This window comes from Castor canadensis, chromosome 17 (assembly GCF_047511655.1).
Source record: "Castor canadensis chromosome 17, mCasCan1.hap1v2, whole genome shotgun sequence".
NCBI lineage: Eukaryota > Metazoa > Chordata > Mammalia > Rodentia > Castoridae > Castor > Castor canadensis.
In genome coordinates, this window is record NC_133402.1 from 61,991,774 (window position 1) to 62,014,471 (window position 22,698).

The 22,698-nt window shown below is 45.4% G+C and overlaps 1 protein-coding gene across 1 annotated transcript in view; it reads left to right on the forward strand.

Moving 5' to 3' along the window:
- Atp1b3 (ATPase Na+/K+ transporting subunit beta 3) overlaps positions 1 to 13,522 on the forward strand; it is a 30,715-nt gene extending 17,193 nt beyond the window's left edge. Inside the window, exons 2-7 of the mRNA XM_020184676.2 lie at positions 3,408 to 3,536; positions 5,771 to 5,878; positions 7,645 to 7,829; positions 9,323 to 9,373; positions 11,844 to 11,930; positions 12,872 to 13,522. Of these exons, the coding sequence (XP_020040265.1) occupies positions 3,408 to 3,536; positions 5,771 to 5,878; positions 7,645 to 7,829; positions 9,323 to 9,373; positions 11,844 to 11,930; positions 12,872 to 13,042 (731 nt within the window). The 3' untranslated portion in view covers positions 13,043 to 13,522. The remainder of the gene's footprint in view (positions 1 to 3,407; positions 3,537 to 5,770; positions 5,879 to 7,644; positions 7,830 to 9,322; positions 9,374 to 11,843; positions 11,931 to 12,871) is intronic.
- Positions 13,523 to 22,698: the final 9,176 nt, after the last annotated feature.

Genomic DNA, 22,698 nt, shown 5'->3' on the forward strand with positions numbered 1-22,698 from the left:
ATAACACTAAATATACAAAAACTGAATAAACAGCAATCTTTAAATATCAGTGTGAATTATACCTAAATAACATCTTTTAAGATAAATACCTGTATCTATATATACAGGGCTAAAGATGTAGCCTAGTGGTAAATCACTTGCCTAACATGTGCTGGGTTCCACTCCCAGCACCCCCAAAAAAGAAAATTCAAATATACACAGGATTTTGAACTTCTGCCTGGTCCATATAATTACTTTTTAAAAAATTATACCTGGACTCTCTGCTTAAAAAAATTTTAGCCACAAACAATTTACCAAGTGGAAATAGCTGTGGTCATCAAAATTATGCGAGAGGCACAGTCCTCCTAGTAACTGGTGCCTGCACATTTGCTCAGCGCAGGATTGGATCATGGGGGTGATGAGGATTGTTTGTCTTTGTTATGGTAGCAAAATGTGGCCCCCAGAAAGATCACCTAAGTCCCGGTAATGCTGGACTTTGAGCTAGCCTGACTTCCAGGAAGGGAGGGAGACCCCAGGAAAAACTCTGAACACCGCAGCTTGAGTGAGCCTGCAAAATTGAGGAGCAGCTGTGCTGGGATTCCATGAGGAGTGAGCACAGAAACCGAGTTCCCTCCCACACCCTACCTTACTTGTTTCATTTATTATTAGACTGGATCCTAAATACAGCTTTTCCAAGTTCTTGTGGTCCTCTAGTGTCCTGAAGAGACACCTCAGGTAGACCATCTCAGCTTGGTGAGCCACCTGCAGCAGTGGCTTCTGTTTCAGGTCTGTGCCCTGAGCTGCTTATAGTCAGAATTGAATTATACGCAATTGGAGCTGAAACAGTAGCAGGACAGGGCACGACAGAGGGCATACCTCAGCCACATTTCTTGCTGCTTTGCTCTTCCTGCTGGTTCATCTTGTTTTGTTTAGTTTTTGTGGTTTTAGGGGGTTTTTTTTTTGAGATAGTGTCTCGAGAACTATTTTCCTGGGCTGGCTTTGAACCGTGATCCTCCTGATCTCTGGCTCCTGAGTAACTAGAATTACAGGCGTGAGCCACTGGCTCCTGGCTTTGTTTTGTTTTTTTTTTTTTTGAGATAGGATCTTGTGTAGCCCAGGAATGCCTGGAAATCAGGATCCTCCTGCCTCAGCCTACAGGACCATCTGCCCCAGCAGTCAATCTGTCTATCTGTCTGTCTGTCTAGTGCTAGGGTTTGAACTCCAGGCCTTGAGCTCAGTCGTAGGTGCTCTACCACTTGAGCCACACCCCCAGCCCTTTTTGCTTTAGTTATTTCTGAGATAGGCCCTGGCTTTATTGCCTGTGCTGGCCTGGGACGCGATCTTCCCATGCATCCTGCATAGGTGGGATAACAGACATATAGACACTTGCCACCACACCCAGCTTTTCTTGGTTGACTTACGAGGTTTGGTCTTCAACTAGGGAAAAAATCAGTGCTGAAAATAACTGACTTGCTTGTATTCAGTGGTCGGTAGTGTGTGACGTCACATGTGGGACATGACTGTTAATTTTCACATATATTCGTGAATGTAATTATATAAAATTTTAACATTTATTTTTTCATTGTGTAATGGTTCTTTAGAAGGCAAAGTTGAGGCATGGGATGTGGGCAAAATGGTAGAATGCCTGCCTAGCAACTACAAAGCCCTGAGTTCAAACCGTAGTACTACCAAAGAAAAAAGAAAAATATAGAAGATAGATTTGAATACAGTTTGCTTATGTCTGCTATATATTCGTTTGTTTTGTGATGTTTTATAAATTTCACTTGCATTATTTTTCCTGAAAATTAAAAATAAAAAATTTGAAAATGCTATCAGAATAAAGTGAAGTTTTACTGGAATGCTGCCACGCTCATTAGTTAAATGTGTCTGGCCCTGGCCTGCTGTACAGAGGATTTTATCCATATTTCCTTGGTCTGAAAGAATCACTTTCTCTGCGCGGCATCTAAGTGGTTATGGGCTTGCTTTCTGCATGTTTAGTTACCCTGGGCAGCGGGTGGATCTCTCCTTTGAGACTCGTCTTCCTTTTCTTTTTCTGCAGCAGGATCGCAGTAGGTGGTAGGGGAGTGATGCCTGCCTGAAGGTGACATCCTGTCCTTTCTTCCTTCTGTCCTCTCGCTTCTTTCTTGGCCTCCTGGTAATTGGGGGGAAGGGTAGAATGCTATTCTAAATTGAAATGAAATAGCTTTAACTATTTCCCCTTTACTTGGAGTCGGGGGGGGGGGGGTGCCAGGGCTTTTGGCAAACTCTGTTTTGGGGTCATGGACTTGTTTGAGAATCAGAAGAAAGTTGTGTAGCCACTTTCTGGCGAGGGGGAATAAATATCTTCAGAAACTCTCTGAAATTACTTACTTCTTGTGGAGGTAGTGAGGGTGCATTTGGCACCCCTGCTCTGTCCTTTGCTAGGAACAGAATCAGGCAAACAAAAAAGTAGGTTTAAGACCTGGGAAATGCTGGTGGAATGGTTCAGGTAGCAGAGCACCTGCCTAGCAAGTGTGAGACTGAATTCAAACCCCAGTACTGCCCAAAAAATCAGACTAAAAACTGGGAACTAAAGCTGTTATAATCTGAATTCTGTAGAGTTAAATAGTCCTCCCTGTTGCAGAGTCTAGAAATTTAATGTCAGTCAAATTTTAATCATTTAATTAGAAATGAGTGACTGTTTTGATGTGTAATTTTCTTAAAGGTTGATCACGTCTGATGTTAATGTAGATACTGAGAGAAATTACTGACATTTAGGTGTTCCCAAAGTAAGTCATTGGCTTCAGATAGATCCAGGTATGTCCAAATGTGAAGGAAGGGACCAGGCCCTGTTTTGAAATGTGTGTGTCACATCTTGCTTTGAGCCCAGCAGTAGAGCCATGAGGTTCCCTGACTAGCGTGCTTAACTCTGGGCTCGTCCTCTGTTCGTTCTGCATGAGCTGTTCATTGCCCAGTGTTTCCTGACTACTCACTGACTCCCACCTTCACGATTTTGCCTTCTCTACACATTATTCTTCTTTAAATCAACTCACTTTTTTTCAGCTCTTTAAAACTTAAACTTAAACACAAAGAATTACTGTGAAATAAAGGTTTTTTTCCCTATGGCCACTTGAAGAAACATGGAAATATATTGAGGGAGGGTGGAGGGCATTCCCTGCCCCCTCCTCCCCCCCAATCTCTTCTGTTTTCAGAGGGAATTGAGTTCATTTTGGGAAACACTTCCCTGTGTGCTCTGACCTGGGATGAGTGGGTGCTGTCCGCTAAGTACGCCTTGCTGGGTGAACTCACGCATCTTCAGTGTGCGGGTATTTGCTGTGCATAGCAAAGCTTGGGCTCAGCCTCGAAGTGATCAGTTGGTTTGTTTTTTAACCTGGCCAAATTTGTGCATATGTGTGGCTCCACATTTCACACTTTCATTTCCCTTGCAGGTTTGATCTTGCTCTTCTACCTACTTTTTTATGGGTTCCTGGCCGCACTCTTCACACTTACAATGTGGGCCATGCTTCAGACTCTCAATGATGAGGTTCCAAAATACCGTGACCAGATTCCTAGTCCAGGTAAATATGTTACAGTTAGATTTCTTAAACAAAATCGGGGTGTACTTTACATTCGCCATAAATCTGGTTTTTATTATAGCAGAGAGAAGACAGACCTTGGAGTTGGGCGATGGGAGTGATTTTATTTTCTTTAATATTTACATACTGTTGTTAAAGACCTTCATATTCCTTTATTGATAAAACTGGAATCCTTTGTCAGGATAATCAGTAATGAGTATTGGAATTTTAGCGAAGTAAGTTTGAATAAGAGTTACAGTTTGAAATGGTAGTGTGAAGATTATAGAAGGTTCACTTTGCTTTGTAATTTACATAGAAAGTAGATATCTTGGCTCTAGCTTGGGTTATATCATTAGTCTAATAATAAATGCATGTTTTGTGGTTCTAATTGTTTAGTTATGAAGGTGGCTTAAAATGTTAAATTACTTCATTAGAGATAAAAATTAATATATATTGTTTAATTCTTTATTGTCTTGAGAAAAAAATTCTCCTTTATGCTAGAGAATATACTTTAGTAAAAACTCTTACTTGATTCGCTCAAGTGGTGTAGCACCTGCCTAGCAGACTTGAGGTCTTGAGTTCAAACCCCAGCACCACCAAGAAAAGAAACAAAACAAACTCTTACCTGGAGCATTTATTTTATTATATTTTCTACCTCCTGATTTAACTTCATTCTTTGGGGGAATGCAGTCAGTACTGGGCTTTAACTCAGGCTGCTCTTGCGAGGCAAGTGCCCTGCCACTTGAGTCACACTCCAGCCCTCTACTTTCATTCTCTTGACGTACCTTTGTAGGCCAGCTCTGCCTTGATTGTGGGGCATGGCCCTTGTTCTCAAGATGCTGGTAATACTCATTTATTTATTTAATTTAGTGTTGGTAGAAATTGAACCCAGAGCCTCTCATGCATGCTAGAGAAGTGCTGTACCAATGAGCTGCATCCCCAGGCCGGTGCTTGCACTTCATAGAGAAAAAACAGTCATGTGCAGAATTTCACCATTTATAATTCCCCAAAGGAGCAACTTTTAGAAGTGGTCACAGAGAAGGGAAGGCTATACGTGAAGAAGGGAAGAGTGAGTGAAGGCCAGCAAGCTGGGACTGTAGGAGTCTAGCAAGAGGTTTCTTTCTAGAGATGTGGGTTCTTCTTCCAGTTGTGTTTTGTCCTCCAGGGGCCATTCAGCAGTGTCTGGAGACATTTTTAGCTATCAGGATGAGAGAGGTGCTATTGTAAGTAGAGACTAGGGGTGCTCCTGAACACCTTACAATGCACAGGACAGCCATCACCACAAGAGCCACCCACCCTCAAGTGTCACAGTGTTGAGGTTGAGGAGCCCTAGTCCATATCCTCTCTCACTGCATGGATGGACAGACAGACCTCTGAGCAACATTAGCCAAACTGAACCACTTTCCACATCCACTTTTTCTTAGAACAGTTTGTTCAGTGATTGCCTTTCTTACAGCTAGTATTTGTCTAAGCATCCAGAAAAAAACATTTTCTCTTAATCTCTTAGTTATTTGACCAAGTGTCAGGGACTATTTCCTCACTAATTTTCCCCTCATCTCTCATTTTAGCCTGGTTTTCTTCCTACCTGGGCTAATTCAAAGATAATTATTTTTGCTGGGTGTGGTAGTATATGCCTGTAATCCCAACACAGGAGACTGGAGCAGGAAGATCTTGAGTTTGAGACCTGCCTGGGTTACATAACAAGACCCTGTCTCAGAGAAAAAAACCTATTTTCTTACTGTCTAAAGTATATGACTTTACTACCATTGAACATAGTCTATTTCAGAAATAACTGTTTTGCATGAAATACATAAGCAGTGGTTTTGTTAAAGTTACTTATCAAGTATATTATAGTGCTTAGTGTGTAAGTAAATATACATGCGCACACATACATATGTGTACCAAGTATAAAACTGCTAGATATGAGGAATGATTGTGTTAGTTGGAACCTGATGATTTCTTGCAGCTAGATGTGTAAGTAAAATTGCATCTTTTAAGCTAGCTGAAAATGATCAAATTGAAGAGACTTTTCTAATTGGTATTGTCTGAGATAGTTTTGAAGATTTGAGTTCTCTTTAATTTCCAATGTCTTTTGTAATTAGGTAGAGATCAGAGGTTGTTGATAACTTTACCTGAGATTGTGTTACATATTGAGATCTGCTTTTTAGGGATAAGAGAGAGAAGAAAGAACTTGGTGGTTAGTATCTCTCCCCCGTTTCTCTTTTATCTCTTTTTAGGACTTACAGTTTTTCCAAAACCAGTGACTGCATTGGAATATACATTTAGTATGTCTGACCCAAAATCCTACGAAGGGTACATTAACGACCTTAAGAGGTTTCTAAAGTGTAAGTATATTTTCTTTTAATAAAGTAAAATGTTTAGATATCATAGCACCTTTTAACAAATAGTGATTACTTTTAGATATATTACTATTGGTTTATCTTTTTTTTAAACACAGACAACTAAGAGGACCTACAAGTAAATTTTTAAAGTAATTGTAAGAATATTCTGATTTATGCAGACATAGGGGCCTAAGCCTCATGGACAGTCAACTTGATTTTTTTTTTTTTTCCCTGCCCTATACCTGCTCTAAATTTGTTAAGATACAACATTATGGCTGCATAAAGGATCTGGCCAGACGCCAGCAGCTCATGCCTGTAATCCTAGCTACTTGGGAGGCAGAGATCAGGAGGATTATGGTTTGAGGCCAGCCGGGCAAATAGACCCTATCTCAAAAATACCCAACAGTTAGCTGCGTATTTGTTATTTAAATAATGGAAGTATTGTTTGAGATTTAATATCAAGTGGTAGAGCCACATGGAGAGCAGTAGTTCCCTGACCACCTCCTTTCCAGCTGCTGTCCTGTTAACTCATTGAGAGCGGGCTTTGTGGCAAGCACTCATCTGGGCTCCAGCAGTGAGCAAAAGAAAACCCTTTCCTTCGTGGAGTTTGTAGTATAGTGGTGTATCAGAGGTGAAAGTTCTGAGGAAGAAGAGAAAGCAGATAGGCAAGGCTAGGAGGCCGCGTGAAAAGGAACCCCTTGGAATATTGAAGGCAGTGAGGGAAAGTAGCCTTGAAATGCGCCAAGACGCCATGGGTGCAGAGACCACGTGTCTGGCATGTTCATGGTTCGTCACAGAAGCCAGGTGGAGGGTGAGCCAGGGACGGTGGATTGAGGAAGCCGTTACAGTCACTCAGGTCTGTGCCGGTGGTGGCTCTGCAGGAGAGAGACAGTGGACTGAGAAAGTCTCATTCTGGGTCCATTTTCAGTATGAAATAACTTAATGCTTTTGACCTTTTTTCTTATGGTGTGTTTTTTCTGTATCTTTAAATTTCTTCTGCTGGTCGTTTATTGTTTTTACTTATTGATGTATTGTTTGTCACCTTTAGTTATTGATTTATCACTTCACGTGCCTTGGACCTTCCCCTTCTCAATTCAGCAGTAATTAATTGATATTTTTAGTTTCATTTTTGTTGCTATTTTATACTTACTCTTTATTTTATTCTGCTGTATGTAGACATTCTCTTCTGACTCCCTTATCTGTAAACTGTCATTTGCAGTAGTCTCCTGTGTCTCTGGAAACACCCTGCCCCAGCTTTCTCCGAGGACTTCCTTTCATCACATGCTTTGGTTGGATCTAGTTTCTTTGCTCCTACTTACCCCAAATACCCACACATACTCTTCTGCTCTGAGCTCAGATGCATCCCTCTTAGTGTACCCTGCCATAGTGCTGTTTGTCTTCATATTGTGATTTTATAAAGTTGGCTTCCCCAGTAGACTGTAAGCTCTGTGAGAGCAGGGGCAGTGCCTTTTACATCCTCACCAATGTATCTTTTGGGCCAGGCATATAGAAAGCTTTCTGATATTGCTGTAGCCATGGCTGGTGTCATCTAATTATGACAAAAGAGACTGATCTGTCATCCAGTTTGTATTCTTATGGCATAGACAGCTCTTAACATTCTTCCCTCGATGTTAGCTGGTAATGACTGTTGCTGTTTTTTTCTTTGAAGAACATTATTCAGAGGATGATGTATTCCTTGTGTGTTTAATGTCTTTTTTTTTTTTTTTTTTTTTTTTGGCTTATCCAGTACATATATGTTTCTTTTCTAGCATATTCCTTAGAAGAGCAGAAGAATCTCACAGACTGTCGTGATGGAACACTTTTTGAACAGAAGGGTCCAGTTTATGTTGCATGTCAGTTTCCTGTTTTCTTACTTCAAGAGTGCAGTGGTCTGAATGATCCTGATTTTGGCTATTCCCAAGGAACACCATGTATTCTTGTGAAAATGAACAGAGTATGTACATCCCTTATGTTGGCTGCTGCTTGTTTCCAGTGTCCTCTGTTAAGAAGCTGGCAATGGGTTCTAGATTGTTCTGGTTGAGTTAATGCCTTCCTTACTAAGTGTTAGCTATTGGGTCATTGCTTAGAAGGCTAGCAGTGATAATCATTAATTTGGAAAAAATTAATATGACAAAAAATAGGCTTACAGATTTATCATGGATTATATATTTAACTTTTTCTGAATATTTAGTAACAAAGTATAGTTTTATGATGTGTAATTAATTAGTAGAAATACAAATAAAATCACATTCTAATGAACTTAATGGGATGTGTAGTTATATAGCCAACGTAGCATCATTTTGCTGTTTCATTGGAGTGCCTGAATTGTACAGGGTTAGTAAAGTAAAACTCATGTTTATTTGGGACAGTAGTGATGTGCTGGGGTCCTGTACAAAGGGAGTTGCAGCTCTTGTGTAACAAGGCAAGCACTCCCCTGAACCTTCTTGCACTTTAAATGCTGTGCTGCAAGTTGTGTTCTGACAGTTTTCCTTTTGAGGCCTGTCAAGGTCTCCCTTGAAGATGAGATCGTTCCTGGTCATTTACCCAGGACAGGGCAGTATCTTAAATAGGTGTTAAGACCTCTCAACACCATGAGTTCTTATCTCACTGAAGTCGCCATTGATAAGCAAATTGCTACTATCCCTAGTGAAAATAAAACATCTGTCTTGTGAAGTTGGCACTGCTAAATAAGGACTTTCCCTATAGGGAGAATCCACTAAACCCTGAAGTGCCCAGACTCATACCCTTCTGTCCTCCCCAACAGTCACTCTGAGACGCCATGGGCAATGACAGCTTGCAGATTGTACCATAACACTTGAGATCTTCTGAAACTTTGCCTAGTACATGGGATACACTCAGCCCATGATTTGTGGGGTGTTGCAACAAGACTTAATTAAGGTTAACAGTCAACCAAAAGTAATGTGAGGCTGGATGATCTGGAGTATAAGGAGAATTAAATTTTAAGTGTTTTAATGGAGGTGCTTTTTGTAATCCTGGTCTGCTAGAAGTATCCTCACAACATCTAGATTGCTGAAAATCTCTTCCCGACATAAAGCCAAGAGGCAGAGTCTCTGTCTGCCAAGGACCTGCTTCCCACTGTTCCTTAGAGTGTCCTCAGAGAGAATGGAGTCTGAGACCATGTTGTTTGTAGGGTCCTTTGCAGGGTCAGCAGGAGGACAGACTCGGGCACTGGGATCAGCACTGGCTTGTGTATACCTACTGTGTGCAGTGCAGCATTGTTCCAAAGTCATTGAATGGGCAAGGCTAGGATTGCTGTCATACTGTGTAGATGGCAGCAGTACTTGGCTTTGTACTTGTGTTTACATTTGTAAACACTCATCAACTGCGTATGAATTCAGAATACCAAAAAAATCCCCTTTGTTATTTATTTGTATTTATTACGTATTGGCTGCTCCGTCCAGTGTTGATCAGTGTTTCTCACCCTAGATAATCGGATTGAAGCCTGAAGGAGACCCAAGGATAGTCTGTGTCCCAAAGGTTAGTATTCACAAACTTCTCACAGCTTTGCTTCTTAAAATAAAAATCGGTGAATTTAGTCACCATTTTTTCTTCCCTGCCATATTCTAAAGTCCTTTCTAATGCCATTCTTAGACTATAATTCCACCAAACTTTTCAATATAATAATAATTCAAAAACACACTTTCCATGTGTATTGATTTTGTCCACATGACACTCAACGTAGACTGCATTCCATCTGTTCTAGGACTGTTTTTCCCAGCTTCGTCATACTGAGGTTGGGATTGTGATTGCAGGTGTCTTGATAATAAATACATCATGATTTTTTCTTTCTGAATAAAACATGAGTTGGTTTGCTAGCTAGCCATCAGTGCTATCTGAGCATTAGTGAGACATGGTGCATTTTCCTTCAGGTAGAGGCATTTTTCACCCTGTTCCTGTGCTGTGCGGTTTTTAGCTCATAACTTCTTTTGTTTTCTTTCCACGCTGCAAGTGCAACTAAAACAAATGTGTAAAAGATGGGTAAGAGCTCTAAGGAGCAGTTGTTAAGCTCTAAATTTAATTTTATGCTTGTGCTAAATATTAGTGCTCAGCTCTAATTGTATGGTAAAAGTGATTGTCCTGAAAGCTTACATCTAAATCACTTTCAGAGTTGTGGGAAATTGTAATTCTTCTTATCATGATGGAGTTCTTGTTTGGGCAGAAGCTGCCTGCTCACTAGTTTGCAAATTTGGTCAGGCATCAGGACTGCTTGGGCTGGCTGTGTCTCGTCCCTTGCTTTCTGACTCAAGTCTCAAGTAGAGCTGAGGTGTGTGTTTCTGATCGTCTCTGGGCCACCCTTGAGCGTGCTGATGTACAAAAGCCCTTTGAACTTGTGGCTTCTCATCTGGGTGGAGGTGTACATGTGTAATTGTAGGCAGGTCACTTAACACCTCATGCCAAAGTCACTTCTGCAGGAACTTGGATAAGATGGAAAAAAAAAAAAAAAAAAAAAAACACCACAGGGCACTCGCAACTGTGGTCCTCGCTACTCAGGAAGATCACAGTTCAAGGCCAGCCCAGGCAAATAGTTCTCAAGACTCCACCTCCAAAATAACCAGAGCAAAAGGGGCTGGAGGTGCGGTTCACATGGTAGCGTGCCTGCTTTGCCGCAGCAAAGCCCAGCTTGAGCCCCAGTCCAACCAAAAATGAAAAACAGAATTAGTAATTAAAACACAGTTTAGTCTTAAGAGCATCTTATTTCTTGTTTTTGAATTTATCTTGAAGTAGTAAAAGTTTGTAAGTTGTTCAAAACAAGCACTTGCACATATTTCATGTTCTCCTTTTGGTAAGTGTGCATTTACCTCTCACGTAGTTTAGGTGAGTTTTAAAGCATGATTCCTGCGAAGGATTTAATGTTCATATTTGTGTCATTTCTGTGAACGGAGTTCATATATTGAGGTTAAACAGGTTCAACAAAGACAATGCAGAAAAATGTGACCTTTTCCCCCTGCAATGTAAAGTGAATATTAGATGTTTTTTTCCACCACCAGTGCTGGGGATTAAATCCAAGGCCTCTGTCAGTCTAAGCACAGCCTGCCACTGTGCCGAGTCCCCATGCTCAGCTTTTTAGCTCAGAGTACAAGTGGAGGTGGTATGGGAGTGGGAGGGTGAGTCGAGGTGGCTCCTGCAGTTTCACCCTCGCTGCCGCACTACTCTCGCTCTTCAGCCATGTCCTTAGGGCCCATCCTGTGCCCTGTGCCCTGCCTCTTGCCAGTTTTGACTCCGTCACACAGATGGGGAGATGAAGCAGGCAGAGCAGAGCTTCTTGTTAGATAAAGTCATACTTTTGCTATATTGCTTCCTGTGTGCTCTCAAAAGTCAAAATTACAGGCTAGGAATGTGCCAGTGGCAGTGTGCACTCCGCACTCATGACGCCTTCCTTGGGTTGGATCTCCAGCACTGACAAAACCAGAAAGTAGGACTTAGTTCATTCAACCGAGAGTGTCTTTATCAGTTTCTTGTTTTATTTATCATTTTGGCAGTACTGGGATTTGAACCCAGGGCCTCACGCTTGCTAGGCAAGTGCTCTACCACTTGAGCCATGCCTCCAGCTCTGTCAGTTTTTCAAAAGCATGGAATGTCAATAGATTGCTGATTTCCATATGTAGACTCATGGGAAATTCGAGTCAGTTGTTTTGTCCATCACATCGGTTACTGTGCTTATGAACCATAGCGTTTGTACCTGCCCCTATGGGCTTCCCACCCCTTCAGCCCCCCCCCACCCGCCCTCTACCCACCTCTACCCCGCCAGGCAGCTTTTCCATACGGAATATAGAAAACCTGCTGTAGGGCCAAGAGCTGGCATTTGGCAGAGGAGACTCACAGGCCACCTCTGAGCGGGACTGTCTGTAAATCAAACTCTTCATAGCTGACACTGCTGTAATTGAAAAAACATTTTTAAAGTTTTTTCTTGTGACCTAAACAGGACTTCTTTTGCTTTCAACTTTAGGATGAAAACATTGCACTTTTATCAACTTTTCCTAGTTATGGAATTATAGATTTAAAGTATTTTCCATATTATGGGAAAAAACTGCACGTAAGTAAAAGTTTCTTTATGGTGCTTAACTCTTTTGGGAAATTGGAACACCTGTTTGTTGAAACATTATCTATCTGTGGTCGGTAGACATATGCCTGTAATTTATGCAGCAACTTGGGTTTTTTAAAATAAATAGCAAGGGCAAGTGGAGATGACATATGTACACAAAACCCACACATGCATATTTTGTGTGTATATAGACATAGTTATATATATGTACTTAGAGAAAATAGAAAAGTACAGAAGAAATAGAAAAGCCTAGTGTGATGCTTTTTCTTCCTCAAAATATAAACTACTGAAAAGGGAAATTCAAAGCAAGATTATACAATATCCGAACAGAAATATGAACATAGTAACATCTGTTGGATACATTTAAAGCAGTGCTTAGAGGAAAATTCATAGTCTTCAGCTTTTATCAATTAAAAAAAAACACCAGGTGTGCGGTGGCTCATATGTAATCTCAGCTACTCAGGGGCAGAAGTTGGGAGGATTGCAGTTCAAGACCAGCCTAGTCAAAAAGTTCATGAGACCCCATCTTCAGTCAGTAAAAAGTTGGGTGTGATGGTGTGCATGTGTGGTCCAAGCCTGACCCCTATTGGAAAAATACCTAAAGCAAAAAGGTGAGGGGCATGGCTCAAGTGGTAGACTACCTGCCTCGCAAGTGTAAGACCCTGAGTTCAAACCCCAGTGCTACCAAAAAAGGAATGGGGGAAAAAAAGCAAAGAATATAAAATAATAGGCCCGGTTAGTTGGCTTTTAAAAAATTTTTAGAGTGAAGCAGGAGGGCTGTGAGTTTGAGGCCAGCTTGAGCTACAAAACAAGACCCTGTCTCAGAACAAACAAACAATAAAAACCATTTTTGTTTTTTTGGACAGTAAGCCAATCCTAACAGTACGCATGAAGTGATCATAGAATTGTGACTGTTCTCCCCTTTTTTCCAGGTGGGGTATCTACAGCCCTTAGTTGCTGTTCAGGTCACCTTTGCATCCAACACCACTAAGAAAGAAGTCACAGTTGAGTGCAAGATTGATGGATCACCCAACCTAAAAAGCAATGATGACCGTGACAAGTTTCTGGGACGAGTTGTGTTCAAAGTCACAGCACATGCATAGTATGAGTAGGACGCCTCCAAAGAATAAATGTTGTGTTGTCAGTCGTTTTCTATCAGCTGGACCTGCCATTCTAGAGTGGAAGACACCTTGGAGAAAGGTGGGGTGGTACGTGACACTGGGTGACATCGTAACATGCTTCCAGACCGTAGCGCTCAGTGCCCTCTGAAGTTGCTGCCTGTTGCCTCTGCTGCCCTTTGAACCCGTGCTCCGTCACCAGATAGGGACCAGTGAACCCCAACTGCAAACGTTAGATGGGAGGGTCTTGTCCTCTTTATGAATTGCCAAGTGTCCGAGCTTCTGTGCCGTGCTGTGTAAATATTTTATGGATCTAACACTGGGTAACTGCTGTACGTTGATGCAACAAAGGTTGAGGGCTGAAATGGTGCCTGCCAACATCAAGTGACGTTAGCTGCGAGAATCGTGGTGTGTGGATAAGTTCTGTGTGAGGAAAAGAAAATAAAAGTGGATCTGAAAGTGTTACTGTGCATTTTTGTAATGTTATTTTACATGCTGAATTAGTCTGTGGGTCTTCTTGATTAAGTGCACAAATTTTTTGTTGTAAAACGTTAAAAATAAAATACTAACGAGGTTGTTTTAGTTCTGGGTTTTAGTCCCCTAGGTCAGTGTATTCAACCATGGACGAAACAGCGCTTTTAGTCACCAGCGTGAGTCTGCACCTAATTTTTTATGAAATTAAATTGATACAAGTTGCACAGTAGTTTGTGAAGTATCTTGTTTCTGCTTTTATTTGGCAGACAGTGGAACACAGTGGAGTTTTATTTCACATTCTTTGGTGTTACGACCATTTACTGCTTTGGTTGTAGGCGTGTGTGACTGTCATAATTTGAGCTACTTTCCCCTCTGGAGAAAAATGTGCTTCCCATGCAATCTGCAGGGTTTTTGTTTTGTTTTTTAAGCTTTTTGGTGGTGATTGTTGCTTTTCTCCTTTAAAAAAAAAAAAGTAAAGCAGTGTTCTTGAGATTTTCTGTGTCACTGCAAGCCAGGACTGGTGGATGCAAACTACATCCCAGCTGGAATGGCTGGAATAACCATGAGAACCTGGGTGGCCTTGCATGGCCAGAGGCCGCAGGTCCTGGCAGGACTCTGGGCTCTGGTGGTGGGCGCAGCCTGGGTAGTGGTGGCATTTCCGCTTGAGGCATCCTTTGCAGCTGAACAAAAGGATTCTGCAGTCTAGAGCACACATTTTCTGGACTCAGGTTTGAACTCAGGCTGTTTAAACAAGGTGTGAGGGAAATGCCAGGGTCTGCAGCCAGGACTATTTTTCTTGGCCTGCTGTGGGTAGTCCTCAGCTCGTGAAATTCCTAAGTGTTTTTGATAAATCTGTTGATTTGTGGGTTTGTAAAGTGTAATACAAACAGTGGGTTTTAGCACAGACAAAAGCAGGCTGGGTCTCTAACCGGAAACAGTCACAATGCCATGCCAGCGTCCAATGCTGGGGGTGGGGGGTGGAGAGAAAAGTGGGATCACACAGAGCCACTAACTCATTTGCGAGCCCCTCCCTGTTCCCACGTTCAGATTTGTCCCCTGACTGCTTGTGACCTCAGAGCTCTTCCTGACTCTGTTTCCTTGAAGTTTATCACTGTCTTGTGTGCCAGAGGGTGTCAGGCCAGACCCTCTGAGCACACAGAGATGGAAAGACGTGCTCTGAGCAGACAAGCTCAGAGGTAGCATGATAATGACAGTGGCAGTGACAGGCATGGGCTGGAGGGAGGAGGGACGAGGAATGGCATTCTCAAGCCTTTTGACAAGGTCCCAGGAAACAGCAAGCGGGGGCAGGTCTGTGGGATGGGTGATGAGTTGCTAGGAGTGGAGGGAAGTCTTGGACCATCAGAGCTGAGTTTCTGTCCTGTCTGGGCAGCTGCATAGCCTGCGGGTTCTGATTCTGCAGACCAGGCACCTCGAGTCTCCTGTGTGGTGCTGCTGCCCACACACTTCCATGTCACACCAGAAGGCTGAAGACGACTCAGCTACTTAGGCGGGTCCAATAGCTGGGTACCTGTCACCCCACTTCTGTGGGAGGCACAAACAAGGCTGGTGACAACTTGGGCACAAGGGAAATATGGCTGGGGGCATGGCTCAAGTGGTAAGGCGCCTGCCTAGTGATCACAAGGCCCTGAGTTCAAACTCCCAGTACTGCCAAAAATGAAAGTAAAAATGAAGTCACTAAGTGTAATTCCTAGCTGAAGGAAAATTGTGGACTAGTTTTGTTAGATCTCCATGCTGCTGTATTTGGGACTCAGAAGTTTATTTCATTTTGGTCACTAAGTGACATTACCATACAGCCCCAGTGTAAACACACAGGCTAGCCCCACACAGGACACAGCGCATCCTCTGCTGGATTTTCTGTAGACGCGCTCCACATTTCGTCCTCCGCTAGCTATACGTGGTGCAGTGCTCAGCTAAGACAGGCCATGTGTGACGGGACTACCTGATCTGGGATGGAGGACTTCTCAGATTCTACACAGGCTGCTGGCAGAAACGAAGTTTGAATGGAACCCGTCACCTGCTTTGGACCAAGGATGGACAAGGAGGCAGAATGGGTTTCTCTTCCGAGCTGCGCTTAGCTTCAGGGCTGCAGGGATTAAGGGCAGGTGAGGAGATGATTAATAAATGCTTGCCCTCCTTTGGGGCTACAGGTTTTTCAGTGGCGTTTTATCAGGAAAGGGCAGAGAAGTCTTTCATCTCTGCCTACACCCTCTGGGGTTTGGGTGTGCAGAGGGCATCGCGTACTTGTGACTTTGACACAGTCTGTGTGGAATTTCACTTGGCTCTCCTGTAAAGTCAAGGTGCAGTTTGAGGAAAACAGTTTCTAAAATGACCTCAGAGTTTTCCACACTCGTTCACACACTAAGGAAAAGCGCTTCTTTGAAATTCAAGTTGCTCCCTGATTCCCAACGCTGGTTTTCTGGTTTTCTGTGTGTGCCGACACTGGCCTCAGTGCAGGGAGGCCAGCCTTCACAGGATTCCTTCATTTCATCCTCTGCGTTGCAAAACTAGATTCGACGTGACTCGAAAGCCGTGCCTGGGTTTTGGACAGTTCTCCTGCCCAGTGAGTACAGTCTTCAACACCACGGTCTCACATTTCCATGTCTAGAGCACTAACCCGTGATTTTTGAAGCTGCTTTCCAAAGCCCATGTAGCAGATTTTGGCCACTGGCAGCAGTGGCGGGGGTTGCCCATGAAGGGTGGGCTTGCCTTTTGGAAACGACCAGAACTCACTGAGAGCTGGTGCTGTCCAGGACTGGTCACTTTATTTTTTTTTTTTCATTTTTCTTTTATTATTCATATGTGCATACAAGGCTTGGTTTATTTCTCCCCCCTGCCCCCACCCCCTCCCTTACCACCCACTCCGCCCCCTCCCGCTCCCCCCCTCAATACCCAGCAGAAACTATTTTGCCCTTATCTCTAATTTTGTTGTAGAGAGAGTATAAGCAATAATAGGAAGGAACAAGGGGTTTTGCTGGTTGAGATAAGGATAGCTATACAGGGCATTGACTCACATTGATTTCCTGTGCATGGGTGTTACCTTCTAGGTTAATTCTTTTTAATCTAACCTTTTCTCTAGTTCCTGGTCCCCTTTTCCTATTGGCCTCAGTTGCTTTAAGGTATCTGCTTTAGTTTCTCTGCATTAAGGGCAACAAATGCTAGCTAGTTTTTTAGGTGTCTTCCCTATCCTCACCCCTCCCTTGTGTGCTCTCGCTTTTATCATGTGCTCATAGTCCAATCCCCTTGTTGTGTTTGCCCTTGATCTAATGTCCACATATGAGGGAGAACATACGATTTTTGGTCTTTTGAGCCAGGCTAACCTCACTCAGAATGATGTTCTGCAATTCCATCCATTTACCAGCGAATGATAACATTTCGTTCTTCTTCATGGCTGCATAAAATTCCATTGTGTATAGATACCACATTTTCTTAATCCATTCGTCAGTGCTGGGGCATCTTGGCTGTTTCCATAACTTGGCTATTGTGAATAGTGCCGCAATAAACATGGATGTGCAGGTGCCTCTGGAGTAACAGTCTTTTGGGTGTATCCCCAAGAGTGGTATTGCTGGATCAAATGGTAGATCGATAGGACTGGTCACTTTAAACATGAAAACTCCACAGCATGAATTGAGAGTCCATGGGACACACCACTCTGGACTGACCAGCAGCCCTTAGTTCTGGATCTGAGGGGACACGACCCCTGTGCCCATGGAGCAGGGTGTGGCCCTGCTGTCTGGGCACAGGGGTGCCAGGCAGCCAATGGCCAACCCTTTAGGCCTCCAGAACTCCTGCAGGGGCCACGGCGGGTTGGGGGGTGCAGGGGGGGGAGGGGAGGACAGTGATGTGAACCTGGTCACTGTCTTTTGCAGTGGCCTGTTCTTAATAGTGACCCTTCTGTTGGGCAGCTGAGAACAGCTGGTCTGGAGAGGACAGGATCTCCAGCCAAATGTGCTTCCGGGAAGGGAGGGAATGGAGGAGGCCAGTGGAGGCCGGGTGGTGGGGACGACTGACCACACCCAGCGCTGCATGGTGCCCTTTTGAAGTGTTCAGTCCCAGTGTGACCTGTGGATACAGTTCCGGGACCTTCACCTTCTCAGGTCACACCTGCAGTTATGCTGCATCCCACAGCAAAAGAACTTTGCAGGTGGAATTAAGGTAATTGGTTGGTTTAAGAATAGATTATCCTGGAATTAGCTAGGGTCCCGTGTGATCCTGGGAGCTGCAAGCGGAGGCAGAAGTGAGCTCTGCCTGGCGCCAGCGGTTTGTGCCTGTATTCCCAGCTACTCAGAAGGCAGAGGTCAGGAAGATTGCCATTCAGAGCCAGCCCCGGGCAAACAGTTCTCAAGACTATCTCTAAAAAACCTATCACAAAAAAGAGCTGGTAAGGTCACCTGCCTAGCAAACCCCAGTGCTACCAAAAAAAAAAAAAAAAAGGAAGCTCCAACTACAGGTGTGGAAAGGCATGTCTATAGTCCCAGCACTTGGGAGGGTGATGCAGAAGGGTGGAGAGTTCAAGGCCAACAGTGAGACCCTCTCTCAGGAAAAAAGAAAAGACAGGCACCTGATGGCTCCCGCCTATAGTCCTGTCTTCTCAGGAGGCAGAGATCAGGAGGATCGTGGTTCAAAGCCAGCCCAGGCAAGTAGTTTGAGAGACCCTATCTTGAAAAACCCAACAAAAAAGGGCTGGCAGAGTGGCTCAAGGGGTAGAGCACCTGCCTAGCAAGCATGAGGCCCTGAGTTCAAACCTGAGTACTACCAAAAAAAAGAAAGCAGATGCTGATTGGGCAGTGTTTGTGGGACCTGGGACTAGACCCTGGTGCTGCCAGCCTGGGGGACCACAGTGAGCTCTAGGTTCTAGTGTGCCAGCCCAATGCCTAGAATTCAGAGGCAGATGAACAATTCGAAGAACAAAGGTCTCAGACAGGTTTTTCCAGCCGGGAGGCCACATTCCCAGAGGGTGAGGCACATGCCAAGTGCTGGTGGCCCATGGCTTCCATCCTTGACCTCTGACCTGCAGCCCCTCACTCAGTGGGAAGAGCTGGATGTGGAGGGGACCTGGGTGAGTGAGTCCCTCTGCCTTTTCCTGGAGTCCTGTGGAGGACAGGGTCCCGCAGTCATGGGTCCAGCTTGCTGAGGGTGGCGTGGTGCAGGCTGTGTGCTAAGTGTCTCACACCCGAGGACTACCGAGGCCACTGGCATCCTCATCACTAGACAACTGGGCAGGCCGTGTTGTGTCACTCATGGGGCATTCCATCTTAATAATTCATTTGAAGACTTCCTTGTCTGTGTACCTGCTATGAGTAGGGCTCTGTGAGGAGCCTGGGACACTGGGGAAGGAAGCACCAGGTCCGCCCTCAAGGGCCTCCAGGGTGGCGACTGCAGCTCTGTCTGGGCATGACTGGCCTTTCTATCTATCCTCTTGGGGGGGGGGCAGAAACGGGGACTAATGGCCTTGGGCAACTAAGTGTTGAGGCCAGAGTTCCTATTGCAAGTCTTGTACAGCCTGTGTTTCCATTCCCAGTGGGAAGGGCTGGCCCTTGGCCTTGGCAGTGTGTGGAACCTCTTTCTGAGCCAGTGACTCACGCCTGTAATCCTAGCCACTCAGGAAGCAGCCATCAGGTTCAAAACCAGCCTGGGCAAATAATGCAGGAGACCCTATCTCAAAAAACCCACTACAAAAAAGGGCTGGTAGAGTGACTCGGTGTAGGCCCTGAGTTCAAAGTCCAGTAAACACCAAATTTTTTTAAAAAGTAGCTGTGTAATGAGGGCTGAGGATGTAGCTCAGTGACAGAGCGCTTGCCTGGCGCGTGCAAGGCCCTGAGTTTGGTCTCCAGCACTGAAAAAAGAAAAAAGCAATTGTGTTGTTTGCTAGAACTACAGATCACCAGGTAAAAAAGAATTATTACACGTGTCCTCATGAGTGTCATGGCACATATATGACATAAAGGGGTGGGGAGGGAAAAGCAGGAAAGGGACTTGGAGGCGGGTAAGCATGACCGAAGTGTGTTGCATCCGTGTATGAGAAGGATAGCTTTACGAAACCCACTAAAACTGTAAAAAGAAAAAAGGGAAAGTAAGTGTGAGCCCTGTTTTTACGAACATAAAGCCCATGTTTGTGACAACGTGGACAGAACGGCAGATGTCACGGAATGAAATAAACCAGACCCAGAAAGCCTTACCTCCTGCTCTTGCGTGCATACTGAGGTGCTGATGTCACAGGAGCTCAGAGAAGAGTCGAGGTTTTCCTGAGTCTGGGAGGCATGGGGAGCAGGGTGGGGGTGGGGGACTGGGAGCTGCTGGTGACCTTGAAGTCACCGTGAGCAGAAATGGAGCCATTGCACAGCCGGGGGTCTGTGTCTGAGAAAAGCCAGAAAGTAATCTCACCACAAAGAAATGCTGACCTCACAATGTATGCACGTACCAAATAATTATACGTAATTATTATGCAATTAAAATCATTAGTTTTTAGAGTTGAGCCAGATCACCAATGCTGTGCACGAAGGTGTTCTTCCCTCAAGACTGGGCCAGGCGCCCAGGTGAGGTGGCATGGTTCCAGGGACAGATGAGTGGTGGGCCAGCCTGGCTCAGTGACATGTGACCTTCCCAGCCATAGTTGACAGCTGGAGGGCCGGAGGGTGGGGCGCCTGCAGCTGCTGTCATTGTGTTGCTGCCATTTGGACGGAAGCCCTTGGCCTCGAGGTGGATGGGGAGCAACCACAGGGGACGCCTCCAGACACCATCTGCCGGGGAGCCCCAACTCTTATTTGTGCACCTGGCCGCTGGACAGAGCTCCAGGCCAGACTTGGTCCCTGCAAAACCCAGAGAAATGACCACCAGTTGCCCTGCCACCAACTCCGTTTTGGATTCACTTGTAGAAAGCAGAGGCAGAGCCTCCCCAGATGTGCAGGTGACCAGGGAAGCACAGTTTCTTCCTCGGCCCCTTGCTGGGCTGGGTGGCCTTGGGCGATAACTTAGCCTTGCTGGGTCGCAGGAGTTTCTCTGTGGTTCAGTGCTTGGAGCAAGTCACGTTTATATGTCGTGACGAAGAGAAGTTACCAGACTGGCGGAGCGGCTCCAGTGGGGGAGCGCCCGCATAGCAAGCATGAGGCCCTGAGTTCAAACCCCAGACTGCAGTTTCTCTCCCTCCTGTGCTTCAGGCTCCGGCCACAGGAGTCCAGCTCTGCTTGGGCGCTCTCCCCTCCCCTCTCCTGCCATCACAGGCGTCTGGAACCAGGGCCAGCTCTGAAGACTTGCTCGGGGTTTGTGACAGTGCCCTGGGACGTGGTCGGATGGCACTTTGCCCAGTCAATCGAGCAGGTACTAATGCTAGGTAGCAGTTAGCAGTGAGGGATGGGGACACGAAAAGGGAAACTAAAATGGAAGGTTCTTCAAGGTTTCTGAGAGGAAGAGAAAAACATTTTAATTGAACTTGCAGCTGGGCACTGGTAGCTCACGCCTGTAATCCTAGCTACTTGGGAGGTAGAGAACAGAAGGCTCAAACCTCAATCCAGAGAAATAGTTCACAAGACCCTATCTCAAAAAAAAATTGAAAAAAAAATCACAAAACAGGGCTCTTGGAGTGGCTCAATTGGTAGAGTGCCTGCCTAGAAAGCATGGGGCCCTGAGTTCAAACCTCAGTACTGCCAAAAAAAAAACTTGCAAAGATTTTTGTGTGTGTGTGTGGAACTGGAGTTTGAACTCAGGGCTTCACACTTGTACAGCAGGGCTCTACCTCTTGAGCCACACCTCCAGTCCATTTTACTGTAGTTATTTTAGAGATGGGGTCTCGCAAACTCTACCTGGGTTGGCCTCAGACCTTGATCCTCCTTATCCCAGCCTCCCAAGGAGCTAGAATTACAGGCGTGAGCCACCGTGTCAGCAAACTTGCATGCTTTTAATAGTATTTGTTAAGATCAAAGTAGACCACCAAGGTTACAGGATGTCAAGATGCGAGAGAGAGAGAGAGAGAGAGAGAGAGAGAGAGAGAGAGAGAGAGAGAGAGAGAGGAGACAGAGGCAGAGACAGAGAGAGTGTGTTCTCCTTTCCTGGTGAACCTATCATTTTCACCACATTTCTTTGACTCTTTCTCAGGACACAAGGACAGGTAGGCGGCCGGTCCGTTAACACCAGTCGGACTCAAAGAGCTTCCCTGCCAAAGACGGAACAGTGAAGTCAGCCGATGGGGATGCAGTCTTGGGAAGAGCGAGTCCAGGGTCTTCCTCACCCAGGTCCTTCTGTGGATTCCAGGCACTGAATTCCTGGCTCTCTCACCCCCAAAGCTGCTTCCTGCTGCGCCAGCTGGCCTCCCTGGGGCTCCTGCCCGGCTTGCGGGGCTCAGCATTGTCCCCTCTGCTGAAGCCCAGGGGCGACTCTGGCCTGCGAGTGTTCCTGGGTGCAGGAGGCAGCGGGGAAGCAGGCGCCTGGCCTGTGCCCTGTCCACCTTTAACCAGTAGCCACCAGGACTTGCTTGTCGGACTGGGGAGGTGGCACAAGCACGAGGCTGGCCCCTCAGCCCCTCAGATGACAGCTGTCCCCCAGGCCAGCTGCCAGCCACACGTCACTGTCTGCAGGTGGCTCACCTGAGCTGGGCTGGGCGGCCAGGGCTGATGGCCCGATGGCTTCTGGCTCTGCTGCCGAGCACACAATGGGTCCCCCAAGCCTGACAGGAACCCAGAAAACCCAGCTGGCACAGGAACAAGCAGCCTGGTGGCACTTGCATTTGTGAGATGAAACAATGCGTGCCCAGAAACAGGGTGACATTAAGCTTGGAGGGTCTCAGCGGAGTGTGGAAATAGGGCAGAACACGGAATCCAAGTTCCCGGGCCGCGACACTCAGGCTTCAAGGACGAGGGTCCCGACACCCAAGGCTGGGACCCTTGCTGCCACTGACTGCTGTTTAGACCTGAGCACTGCTGTCCCTGAGCCCCGGGAGAGGTCACCTCCACCCTAGTGCCTAGAGCTGCAGGTCTCATCTGTCACCCGCCCTATAAGCCTTTGTCACTCAAGGGCCCAGGACTGTCAACACTAGGTCTACTGCTCACCTATTCATATTACTTCCAGCTTAGTGGCGCAAAAGGACCCCAGCCAGTGCACTGGTGACAGCTGGCCCTGGGTCACATCCTCTCTGCAAGATCGGTGGTCTGCAGAAC